The 12754-nt window shown below is 61.2% G+C and overlaps 1 protein-coding gene across 1 annotated transcript in view; it reads right to left on the reverse strand.

Annotated features, from left to right (window-relative positions):
• Nucleotides 1-12754, reverse strand: part of COL4A2 (collagen type IV alpha 2 chain) — a 138042-nt gene that overhangs the window by 37567 nt on the left and 87721 nt on the right. The window contains exons 5-15 of the mRNA XM_062193943.1: nucleotides 11695-11829; nucleotides 10814-10858; nucleotides 8902-9018; nucleotides 7914-7985; nucleotides 7630-7665; nucleotides 7460-7522; nucleotides 6907-6942; nucleotides 4404-4445; nucleotides 2654-2752; nucleotides 1214-1249; nucleotides 1074-1124 (exon numbers count right to left, since the gene is read on the reverse strand). Of these exons, the coding sequence (XP_062049927.1) occupies nucleotides 1074-1124; nucleotides 1214-1249; nucleotides 2654-2752; nucleotides 4404-4445; nucleotides 6907-6942; nucleotides 7460-7522; nucleotides 7630-7665; nucleotides 7914-7985; nucleotides 8902-9018; nucleotides 10814-10858; nucleotides 11695-11829 (732 nt within the window). The remainder of the gene's footprint in view (nucleotides 1-1073; nucleotides 1125-1213; nucleotides 1250-2653; nucleotides 2753-4403; nucleotides 4446-6906; nucleotides 6943-7459; nucleotides 7523-7629; nucleotides 7666-7913; nucleotides 7986-8901; nucleotides 9019-10813; nucleotides 10859-11694; nucleotides 11830-12754) is intronic.

Raw genomic sequence — 12754 nt, forward strand, 5'->3', positions numbered from 1 at the left:
CTGTCCTGCTCCGGGGGAGGTGAATGGTTTCCACACCTCCTGCGCAGGTGCAGGGGTGCAGGGGACCCCCTGGGTTTCCACACCTCCTGCGCAGGTGCAGGGGTGCAGGGGACCCCCTGGGTTTCCACACCTCCTGCATAGGTGCAGGGGTGCGGGGGGACCCCCTGGGTCTGTGGCAGAGGGCGGGGAGCAGGGGTGCGGGGGACCCCCTGGGTTTCCACACCTCCTGCGCAGGTGCAGGGGTGCGGGGGGACCCCCTGGGTTTCCACACCTCCTGCGCAGGTGCAGGGGTGCGGGGGGACCCCCTGGGTTTCCACACCTCCTGCGCAGGTGCAGGGGTGCGGGGGGACCCCCTGGGTTTCCACACCTCCTGCGCAGGTGCAGGGGTGCGGGGGCACCCCCTGGGTCTGTGGCAGAGGGCGGGGAGCAGGGGTGCGGGGGACCCCCTGGGTTTCCACACCTCCTGCACAGGTGCAGGGGTGCGGGGGGACCCCCTGGGTCTGTGGCAGAGGGCGGGGAGCAGGGGTGCGGGGGGACCCCCTGGGTTTCCACACCTCCTGCGCAGGTGCAGGGGTGCGGGGGGACCCCCTGGGTCTGTGGCAGAGGGCGGGGAGCAGGGGTGCGGGGGGACCCCCTGGGTTTCCACACCTCCTGCGCAGGTGCAGGGGTGCGGGGGGACCCCCTGGGTTTCCACACCTCCTGCGCAGGTGCAGGGGTGCGGGGGGACCCCCTGGGTTTCCACACCTCCTGCGCAGGTGCAGGGGTGCGGGGGGACCCCCTGGGTTTCCACACCTCCTGCACAGGTGCAGGGGTGCGGGGGGACCCCCTGGGTTTCCACACCTCCTGCGCAGGTGCAGGGGTGCGGGGGGACCCCCTGGGTCTGTGGCAGAGGGCGGGGAGCAGGGGTGCGGGGGACCCCCTGGGTCTGTGGCAGAGGGCGGGGAGCAGGGGCCCCTGTGGTCTGTGCTCATGCGCGCGTGGACCTGAAGCTGCTCTGGAAAAGGAAGCCGACTTGAGAAGCAAAGCGGAAGCAGCCCTGAGCGCGGCGGCCACGCCGGCAGCGTGTGGCTTACCCGTGAGCCCGAGAAGCCCATGATCCCTTCCTCTCCCTTCAGGGAGATGCCCTAGGAGAAGAACAGGAGGTGAAGGGGGCTCTGGTCCTCCAGGGTCCCGGCACCTGGAGCCCGCCGCGCCATTCCCGACCCAGACTTACTATGGCTCCAGGCTCCCCCTCGCTTCCTTTTTCACCCTGCAAAGGAGACGGAGAGTGAGAAACGCTCGCTAATTTGGATGCAGTCAGATTTAAAAACCAGAGTTTGCGATACGAGGCAAAGCGTATTTAGTAAAACCCCCGACAACCAACAATTCGGTACAAGGTGATGGCAATCGGCGACTCGGACGCTTTGCAGTTGCAAACCGCAAAGGGAGAAATGGGCACAAGAGAAGTGAGGCCATGCGTCACTTTCGAGGTGACAGGACCCCCCCTGCTGTCCCCGAGCAGCTTCCCGCGTCACACATCTGCCACGTCCCCGATGGTGGGGACACGCAGAGGAGCCCCTAATCACACCCATGCGACAACGCTATCGCAAGGTCCTCTGAGGAAGGGGAGCCTTGGGGACGTTTTAGGTCCCCGGCAGGAGCAGCTGTTCGGCTCTGCACACCGGGCCCTTCCCCTCCACTGCCCCCCAGCCCACAGCTGCCCCCTGCAGGCTGCGGGGACCCAGCCCGGGAAGGGGCTCTCCTCTGTGGCACACAGGGAAGCAATTCCCCTCAGCAAACTCGAGTGTTCCCTCCTCCACTACTGTGCTGACCTCCAACCAGGCCCACCGGCCACCTCCAGGGCCACTGCTGTCAAGGGCACTCACAATTTGGCCCAGAGCCGCCTGTGTCCATTCCGTCCCCAAGGCAGTGGCTCTGTCTGCCAAATCCCAGCCGTGACCAAGGACCCCCCGGCACGGAGATGGATGCTGGCATTGGGATAACGTTCTACTTGCAGAAATCTGATCTCCATCTTGGGGGGTTTGGTCCCCGTGTGCTGGGTGTGCCTGACACCCGTGAGCGTTTCACATGTGGTCTCCACAGCTCCAAGAACTGGGACAGGGGCCAGGGAGGCTGGGAGAGGAGTCCCTGGCTGAGCAGGAGCTGGGGACAGGTGTCCCTTCCACTTCAGGCTCAGCAAGGTTTCAAGCAACCAGAACGCTGACAGTTACAGGAACGCGCTGGAAAACGGACTTTGATCCAGGAAAGAGCTTCCTGTGGGTTCTCTCCACCCCAGCACAATGCGGTGTCCACACCGTTCCCCGATCCTGAGACCCGGGCTCTCGAGGTCGATGGTAGCTTTTTTTTTTTTATACTTTTTTCAATTTTTAAATAGAAGATGATTACAATTCATTATTTCACCCGTAAGAGTGTAGGAGCACAGTGACACTTTTTAAAGTGGGTTCTCGGGCTGCCTCAAGTGTTGAGGAAGATGGATGGACAGAGGTGTCTCGCGAGTCTCTCAACTGGTAGCACCCAGAACATCCCGGGAGGCCCTCGGTGTGTTTCTGGGAACCGTTTGCCAATGTGGGGATGAGGCCTTTTCGTCTCGGGACGTGACTGGACAACCCTTTAGGTTTCAGCTCCGCTGGGAATTCTGGCTCAGGCTGCTTACCTTGTACTGATCGGGGTGGAAGGTGGTCTTTGTGGGCCCGGCGATGGGATAGATGGTGTCGAACGGAATGCCATTGGGACCCGGCTGTCCTATGTCGCCCTGCACAGGGGTGGCCAAGCAGCGTGGTTAGCAGTCTGCATACTCTTGTCTACCACACATGCCGGTGGAGCCGAGCAGTCTACACTCTGTCCACCACACACACCAACCTGGCTTCTGTCCCACCCAGCGTGTCCATCCTCCCCTCCCGCCCACGCTTCCTCCCCCACTTTCTTCCTGCGACCACCCCGATCCAGCTCATCACATGGGTCTGCATCCGCATGTTGGGATCTGCAGTGTTTCTGTCTGACTTTTCCTGTGCTATCAGCGCCAAGAGCGGAATCTTCACACTGGGCGGTGCCGATGCCATCCGGTGTGCGCTCAGAGAGCAGCGGGGATGACACAAAGGAGGCTTCAGTGAACGGGGGAGGGCAGGAGTCTCCTGGTGCATGGTTGTGTGGGTGAGGGGTCTCCTGGTAAACGGGGGTTGTGGGTGAAAGTGTTTCCTGGTGCACGGGGGGGGTGTGGGTAGGGGTCTCCTGGTGCATGGGGGGTACAGGTAAGGGGTTTCCTGGTGCATGGGGGGTGTGGGTGAGGTATCTCCTGGTGCATGGGGGTTGTGATTAAGGGGGTCTCCTGGTGCATTGGGGGATGTGGGTGGGGGTTTCCTGGTGAATGGGGGTTATGGGTAAAAGTGTTTACTGGTGCATGGGGGGTGTGGGTGAGGGGTCTCCTGGTGAATGGGGTATCTCCTGGTGCATGGGTGTGTGGGTAGGGGTTTCCTGGTGCATGGGGGTGTGGGTGAGGGGTCTCCTGGTGAATGGGGTATCTCCTGGTGCATGGGGGTGTGGGTGAGGGGTCTCGTGGTGAATGGGGGTGTGGGTAGGGGTTTCCTGGTGCATGGGGGTGTGGGTGAGGGGTCTCCTGGTGCATGGGGTCTGTGGGTAGGGGTCTCCTGGTACATGGGGGTGTGGGTAGGGGTTTCCTGGTGCATGGGGGTGTGGGTGAGGGGTCTCCTGGTACCTGGGGTCTGTGGGTAGGGGTCTCCTGGTACATGCGGGTGTGGGTGGGGGTTTCCTGGTGAATGGGGGTTGTGGGTAAAAGTGTTTCCTGGTGCATGGGGGTGTGGGTGGGGGTCTCCTGGTGAATGGGGTATCTCCTGGTGCATGGGGTATCTCCTGGTGCATGGGGGTGTGGGTGGGGGTCTCCTGGTGCATGGGGGTGTGAGTGGGGGTCTCCTGGTGCATGGGGGTGTAGGGGGGGGTCTCCTGGTGAACAGGGGGTCTTGCTCACGGCACATGGGCACCATGTGGAGCCTTTGGTCGCAGGATCTCGTGTGTGCGCCTCTCAAAGGCAGGAGGGGTCTTGAGCCTCAGCACCGCAGCAGACATGAAGGTCACATGACCCTCCTGCCTGCCACTGAGGCCAGCCAGAGCCGGTCCCTGAGTGTGGCTGCATCCAACCCTCAACCTCCTCTGGGTCCCATGGGAGGACACCTGAGAGGGGCTGGACAGGGGCTGACCCTGGAGGTCAAGGCCAAAGCCTTGGGCCTGTGTTCCGTGTCTGACCCACGCGGGACCATCTGCGGCATGCTGGGGCGGCGTCCCACGTTCCCCGTGCAAGTACTCTGCGTGGGAACCCCAGAGAGCCGCAGCAAACCCAGCCGGGAGGGTTTGCACCCGGCCGCCCCCGTGTGCACCCGCCGGGCCCTTACCTTCTCACCCTTTCTTCCATAAAAACCAAGTCCACGGTTGCCCTGAAGAGACAAATGGCTTCTGTAAGATTTCAGACGTTGACCACCACAGGGAAGCCATTTTGTTCTAGAGAGAGACCCCCAACCTATCCACGGCGACAGTGTTGATCCACAGGGCTCGCCCGACGGGCAGGCCACGTCCTGGGCACGCACGGAGCCGAGGCCCCGCCTGCCATCCCCGCAGCCGGCCGTGGAAGCGCACAGGGCCCGATTTCCCTGGAGCCCACACGACAGGAGCGGGATCCGGCCTTTGCTAACGCAGCAGCGTCGGCCTGATCCCACGCTTTCTCCCCCTTTCCAGGTGGATCGGAATCTAGTGATGTGACACGTTCGGTTTAAGTCGATCTTTCCGTCTTCCGTTTTGCTTCTCTGCGAGCATTCGAGATTCCGGATCCGGGAGGTCGTGCCGACCCTGGAGGGTGGGATCCGCGCACCCCACAGACAGTGCCCCCCACCTTTTCCTTCCAAACCGGGCTGCTTCTCTCCCAGGGCTTCCCGGTTCCCGTGGCGACCAAAGACCCTGTTGGATCTTCCGCTCTGCAGTCCGCCGCCCACCCCCTGCCAGTGCCCCGTCTTTTCGGAAAACAAAAACAAAGTTTTAATGAATCTCTGCCTTCACTTTCCCACCTGGCTGGGGGCGGAGATGAACGCCCACAGTGCAGTGAGCCAGGCCCGGCGGGCAGGCAAGAGTCCCCCGCGACCTCGCTCTGCCTCCTGAGCTGGCCGCAGAGTCCCCAGGAAGTCCCCCGGCCTTCCGTGTGCGGTGGCCGGGGGAGATCTGAGCCTGGCCTCGGCTCCCGCCTGGGCCGCTCCCAGCTCCGAGCCTCCCTCGCCCGCCCCAGGCCACGGTGGAGAGGACCCAGCAGCCTCATTAAGCTCCGGCCGGAGGGGACGGGGCCCCGGGGTCCCGAAGGGCAGGGCGGCAGTGGCCAAGGGGGCAGAGAGAGAGGACTTCCCGTGGAGCAGGCGTGGGGGTGTGATGTGTCCTCACGGGGACACAGGCCGTGGTGGTCAGAAGTTCCCGGGAGCAGCTCCTGGCTCTTGTGACGTCTCCCCAAATACGGGCCTTGGCAAGCCCCTTCAGCTTGCGCTGGACACTGATCCCGCTGCCCCGGCCATCGCTCTCCTGCTCTCTAAATGACCACCTGCCTTCTCACGCCCCGCCAAATTAACAGCCTTCCTCTGATGACAATCGTGTAGTCTGGGGCTCCAGTCCATGTCCCCAGAGGCCAACACTGAACCCTTGGATGCCTAATTACACCCGGGGTAGAAACACAGCCTCCCTCTCCCTGCAACAGACACCAGGGGTCTGCAAAAAGTTCACGGAAGGATGCAGAGTTGTAGTACAGCTGGTAAAGCCACTGCCTGCAATGCAAGCATCCCATATGGGCACCTGTTCAAGTCCCAGGTGCGCCACTTCTGATCCAGCTTCCTGTAATGGCCTGGGAAAGCAGTGGAAAATGGCTCAAGTGCTTGGGCCCCTGCACCCTGCACGGAAGGTTCTCCTTGGAACTCATGTGGGAGACCAGAAAGAAGCTCCTGGCTTCAGCCTGGCCCCGCCCTGGCCACTGTGGCCATCTGGGGAGTGAGCCAGCAGATGAAGGATCTCTCTCCCTCTCTCTTTCCCTCTCCCTCCCTCCCTCTGTGACTCTGCCTTACAAATAAATAAATAAATAAATAAATAGATGGAAAACATTACTAAAAACCTATGCATGGGCCGGCACCACGGCTCACTAGGCTAATCCTCCACCTGTGGTGCCGGCACCCCGGGTTCTAGTCCCGGTTGGGGTGCCGGTCCTGTCCTGGTTGCTCCTCTTCTAGTCCAGCTCTCTGCTGTGGCCCGGGAAGGCAGTGGAAGATGGTCCAAGTGCTTGGGCCCTGCACCCACATGAGAGACCAGGAGAAGCACCTGGCTCCTGGCTTTGGATCGGCGCAGTGCGCCAGCCGTAGCAGCCATTTGGGGGGGTGAACCAATGGAAGGAAGACCTTTCTCTCTGTCTCTCTCTCTCTCACTGTCTAACTCTGCCTGTCAAAACAAAAACAAAAACAAAAGCAAAAACAAACAAACAAAAAAAACCCTATGCATGGATTTCAAAGTTGTTCTGCAGCAAAATGAATTTTTATCATTTCCATTTCCCATGACCTCTGAGGTGCCCTCGTAAGCTAACACACATGGGTGAGTGTGAACTCCCTGGGAACTGATCTAGCCCAGGCTTCAATCAGACGGTCCCAGTGAGGTTTCTCACAGCAACAGGGCCGTGCTAAGGATTCACAAATGAGGTATTTAATCCGCCAGGCACAGCACGGCCGAGTTATCACGAGAGCCTGACATCAAGACTTAACAACCTGCCACGTGGCCCCCGGCTCCATCCTCGCGGCACGCGGCTGTCAGAGTTCTGTGTGCACTGAGCGAACACTCCAGCACCCAAGGCCCCTCCCCTCCCCACCGCCAGCCCCTACTTACAGGCTGTCCTTTGGGTCCCGGGGGTCCAGGTGGTCCCTGCACAAAGACAAGGCCAAGTTGCACAGTGTGTCCTCTACCTGGGGTCCCACGTGACTCCTGCAAATCCCTGCGGAGCCACCGCTGCCGGCCTGTGTGTACACGGGCTCCCACCACATCTGTCTCGCAGACGGAGAGAGCTGGCAGGAGCGGACCGGGCTGCCGGGTCCCGCACTGGCTGCTTTGCTCTGTGAGCTTCCCCCAAGTCCTCGTGCTGCCTGTGGTGACCTGTGGTGACCCCCACGAGGGCTCAAGCCCTGGGCTGCAGGAATGCAGTCTGCTGGGAGCTCACGAGACCCCGGCTGGCTCCTGCCCCTCACGGGGTCTGCTGTGCCCAGGGTGGGTGCAGGGGCCGGCACAGCTTGCGTGTGACTGGAAGGGCGCTGGGCTCCACATCACAGCTGACATGGTCCTCACTCTGCAACCTCAAAAGCAGCTTCGTGTGTGTGTGTGCGCGCGCACAAAGGATGGCCCATCTGTCACGCCCCTGTCAAGTGCTGAGGGGCCAGGTGCTTACCGGTCTTCCTGGAGCGCCAACTGGGCCCATCGGCCCCATAGGCCCGGGGCGGCCGGGAGGCCCCTGGGGACAGACAGGTAGAGGGAGTGGTTAAGAGGGGTCGACTGACACCCAGTCCTGCAGTTCTGAAGCTTCCCCTTGGAACATTCTGGAAGGAACACCAGGCTTACCTGGAAGCCGACCAGCCCCGGCTCTCCGATTTCACCCTAGTGGGGAAGGAGGAATGGGCAGAGTTACAACTGTGAATGACAAACCGGGAGCTGGATGTGTCGCAGATGCCACAGTGCCCTCACTGTGGCCTGACGCTGCACACACGGCCGACAGCAGCAGGGACGGGGGCCACCGCGACCACCCAGTGCCATGCCTGCTTTCTCTGCTCACGCACCCACCCAGAGGAAGGCCGCCCCCCCCCCCCCCGGATGGGGCGACCCCTCCCTCGCCTGCGCCCACGCACCCGGTATCTGTCACGGTCCTCTTCAGACAGTGCATACGGCTCACCCTTCTGCCCCTTGGGTCCTTGGGGCCCCTACACCGGCGGATTCATCATAAAAAGGCAACAGACAGAGAAACGCGTTCACACTCGGGCAGTCGGCAGCCGCGGCCACGCAGGGGAGCGAGCTCGGGCTTTCACGGGCACCGCCCGCTGCTCCTGTGGCCCTTCTTGTGCCCTGAGCCCAGAGGGGACATCTCACTTCCTGTCTGCCCCACGATCTCATTCCTGGGAGCCCGCAGCCTGCACAGAGCTGCTTCCCGGGGTTTGAGCATCCTCTGCACACCCAGGTGCCCACGCTCCTTCGTGATGGTGTCTGGGCGGGCTTGGCCATGGTGTGCGGGACACGGCCACCCTCACGCTCTCAGGCACCTCATGGGAGAGACGCCGGGCTGGTCTTTAACACTGGAAGTGTGCGACATACAGTGTACGAGACCGAGGCTTTAGGGTGAGTGGTGTTGTAACGTAATAGAAAACCACGCAGTTTACTAAAAAGCCGAACCACATGAGAAGGAAACAGCCAGGAGCGGGGGACTGGGAGGGAGCGGTGAAACCATGAACACCAGAGGGGATTTGAGACTGTCCTCCACCTGGCCCGGCCTGGCTCTCGCGGGCATCTGGGGGAGTGAGCCACTGGGCACCACTGTGCTTTTACTGTCATTTGAATCTCGTATGGGGGACAATGAACTGACAGACTGCAGGTGCCAAGAACATGAACCAAACCAGCCCTTTTCCATCTCGCGTGGACAGAGTGAACACGGATCCAAGAAAACCTCCCGGGGTCCTAACAGAGGGAGGCCTGAGAGGCGAGCCCTGCAGGGGTCTCCTGCCCAGCCCACCACGGAGTCACGTGGAGGCAATGCACCCGCCCTGCCCTGTGCCCCGGGGGTACTCATGGTGGGCCAGGGTTCTGCCCTGCCCCCTGGCCACCCCAAGCCCTGGGGGTACTCACGGGTGAGCCGGGAAAGCCGCCAGTGCCGGAGGGACCCTGTGGGCCTTCATCCCCCCTGGTTCCGTTGCAACCGTCATAGCCGGGTGGCCCTCTGGGGCCCCCTTGCCCTGGGTGTCCCTGTGGAGGACGAGAGTGGGTGAGGCCCCCAGCCCGTGGTCTCGGCCGTCACGGGGCTGCGAGGTAAACCAGTCGTGGACATTCCCCTAAGTGATGTCCCAGGAGCTGGGGACGGGCTTTTGAGACAAAGCCCCGTTTCACACGGGCTTCGGGAAGAAGCCAACTGTCTAGGGTTTCCTCTGTCTGGCTTCCTCGGGCGACAGTCTTTCAGCAGGGACAGGTAAGAGAAGACTGGGAAATTCTAGAAGATTCTAGAAGCTGCTGGCTCCTCAGGATCTGCTGAGCAATCAGGAAGCGCCAGACCAGACCAGTGCACCTAGGGCCTGGGTTCCTGGGCTGTGCGTCATATACCACGGGGCTGCAGCCTGACTTTCTGTTTCTTTGGAGGTGTTTAGATAGAAGCTTTATCACCGTGCAATTTCTTGTTAGCCTTGGTCTTCTGGACAAGAAACCAAACATGCATTCCAGAGTAAGTGCTGGAGGTCGCCAGGGTATCTTTCGCTATCACTTGGAGAGATTTGGGGAATTTTAAGAGAAACAGAAAAATCCTACACAAACAGGACCCTGTGTCCTGCACCCTGAAATGCTGAGAGAGCAGAAGGTTCTCACTACTTGGACATCTGTCCGCCGCCAGTGTTGGGAGTCACTGCGTCAGAGATGAACCCGACAGTCTTTTAAGTCAAGCTCTGGCCGTCCGAGAAATCCGCACCGGGCCTGTAAAATCTGGGGGTGCAATCTCCCAGACGCCCAGAGCTGGGTCTCTGGCGGCGACATCCAAGCAATTTAAAAGCCTGGGAGCTTTCACTTTAGGTCCAGCACTTTGATGATCTGCTGAGCGCCTGAATGGAACAGATCCCCCTGCGGCTCTGACCGCTGCTCCAGTTCCTCGTGTGTCCACAGCTGTGTGGCGTCAACGCGTGAGCATCTGAGCCCCCCACTCAGCTCACACCGAGGGTCCCCGGGCCACCGGGGGCTCGTGTCTCAGGAAACGTGACTTCCTGGACGTGAAGCTAAAGATGGGAAGGGCTGGGGTCTCTGGGACCACCCCCTCTCCCGCCTCCTATTTGCTCCTGCAGCCTGGGGGGGCGGCTCTGGCCCCATGAGCGTGTGCACGCATGCATGTCTATGCATACATGTGTGTGCACATGCATGTGATGTAGGTAAGACGCCTCAGCACACGCGTGAGGTCGCCCAGCACCACAGCAGCCCAGGCTGGAGGTGCCCCGGGACGGGCGATAAACATCTTCATCCCCAAGGTCAGGTCTGGCCAGGAAGCCGGCCCTGGGAACTCTGCCCCGGAGCCCCCATGAAGGCTCTGAGTCAGGCCGCTTTGTTTATTTTTTATACCACAAGAAGCGGAGTAAACTAGGTTATAAAAACACATTTTATTGCATTCGGAGATTTTTCTCATGGACGCCCCATGCCTTTTCTTTCGCTCTTTTTATTTGAGAAGCTGCACCAGGGCTGAGCCGGCCTCGCCCCGTCTACAGTCCTGGCTCTGCAGGGGACTGGCGGGGCCTTACCGGGCACGCCTGAGCCTCACCTGGCTTTTATTCCAAACCGGGGCCCGGATCTGCAGTGCAGCCCGGTTCTGCCCCACAGCCCTACGGACACTGACAAAGGACACAGCCGGTCGAGCATCTGGGTCCTGGGGGGAGATACAGATGGGCCCCCACGCCTCTTGTGTTCTAAACAGAACAGGAGGTCTTGCTCCGTGCATTTCTGTAAGTTAAAACCGTAGGGCTGGGCTTAGAACGCACAAGGTGTTCTGCAATGCTTAGCTTCAAAAACTTACAGGGATTCCGTCAGCACCAGGAAACCCAGAGACGCCACGGGCTCCCTAGGAAGAAAGCAGATATGCTCAGGGAGGCCCCGCCCGAGACCCCCAAGTCATGCACACTCAGGGAGGCCCCGCCCAAGACTCCCCCAAGTCCACACACACTCAGGGAGGCCCCTGAGACCCCCAAGTCCACACACACTCAGGGAGGCCCCACCCGAGACCCCCCAAGTCCACACACACTCAGGGAGGCCCTAACTGAGACCCTCAAGTCCACACACACTCAGGGAGGCCCCACCCGAGACCCCCCCAAGTCCACACACACTCAGGGAGGCCCCCGAGACCCCCAAGTCCACACACACTCAGGGAGGCCCCACCCGAGACCCCCCCAAGTCCACACACACTCAGGGAGGCCCCACCCGAGACCCTCCCAAGTCCACACACACTCAGGGATGCCCCACCCGAGACCCCCCCAAGTCCACACACACTCAGGGAGGCCCCCGAGACCCCCCAAGTCCACACACACTCAGGGAGGCCCCGCCCGAGACCCCCAAGTCATGCACACTCAGGGAGGCCCCCGAGACCCTCCCAAGTCCACACACACTCAGGGAGGCCCTAACCGAGACCCCCAAGTCATGCACACTCAGGGAGGCCCCCGAGACCCCCCAAGTCCACACACACTCAGGGAGGCCCTAACCGAGACCCCCAAGTCCACACACACTCAGGGAGGCCCTAACCGAGACCCCCAAGTCCACACACACTCAGGGAGGGCCCTGAGACCCCCGAATCCACACACACTTGGTTAGGCCCCACCCAAGACCCCTAAATCCCCACACACATGGGGTTAGGTCCCACCCTAGTCCCGCACACACACCGGGGGAGGCCCCGCCTGGACCTACCACGTCTCCCTTGGGCCCGGTTATCCCAGGGGCACCCCGCTCGCCCTTGTCGCCTTTGCGGCCCTGCAGTCCTGGGAACCCCTGTAGGCCGGGGGGTCCGGTGTAGCCCTGGGGGCCCACTGGCCCGGGCTGGCCCTGCAGGAAAAGCACACGGTCAGATTCCAGGAGGATCGCACACTTCCGGTCACAGCCGCCATCTTCAGAGAAGGTTCTAGAAAACTGTGCTCGTCAGCCATGACAGGGGCAGTGATTTCTGCCTGAAGACAGAAGTCAGTCCAGCGAGCTAGAAGTATTAAAGGCGACACGAAAGCTATGCGAAATCACAAACCACGATGCTGGCTGGAAGGGAAAGCGTGTTCTTCGGCTTCTTAGTGTGCCAACCGAGTCCCAGGCGGATTCCTGTAATTTGGCTCCATCCTCTCCCTGGCACGGACGTAGCACACGGGGAGGCTGCGCCCAGGTACCACAGTGACCCCCGGGCACTTGGGGAGGTATTCACCTCTTTCATTCACACACACAGAAAAGATGGGAACCACAAGCATGCACGTCCACGCTCCTTAGGATGGCGAATTCCAAAATCAAAATGACGAGCGCTGGTGAAGATGTGGAGAAACCAGAGCCCGGGGCTCCCCACGGCCACGGCGGGCCCACGCTGCCCCGTGACACCGAGAGTGGGACCTGCACTGACGCTCACACAGCTGTGTGCACGACACCGAGAGCTGACCACTGCCCTGACGTCTAAGCAGCGTGGGAACAGGCAAACAACTCGCTGCATCTCGGGGAACCTCGGTCCACCAAGTCCCAGCACGTGGTGGGGCGCGTGGCCCCGGACGCGTTATGGTAAGAAATAAGCCAGAGACGACGAGAGTCCCGGGAGATTCCTCTTCCAGCGGAGCCACCTAAAATACCGAAATCATGGAAAGCAGTGGCAGGGAGGGGTCGCAGGGGCTGTGGCAGGGGCGGCGTTAAGTGGGGCTGCGGGTTCCCTGCATGGTGGCCGGAGCAGCAAGGTTAATGACCTTCGCGCCACTGAACAGGACACTGGAAAACGGCTACAATG

This window comes from Lepus europaeus, chromosome 6 (genome assembly GCF_033115175.1).
Source record: "Lepus europaeus isolate LE1 chromosome 6, mLepTim1.pri, whole genome shotgun sequence".
NCBI classification, from domain to species: Eukaryota; Metazoa; Chordata; class Mammalia; order Lagomorpha; family Leporidae; genus Lepus; species Lepus europaeus.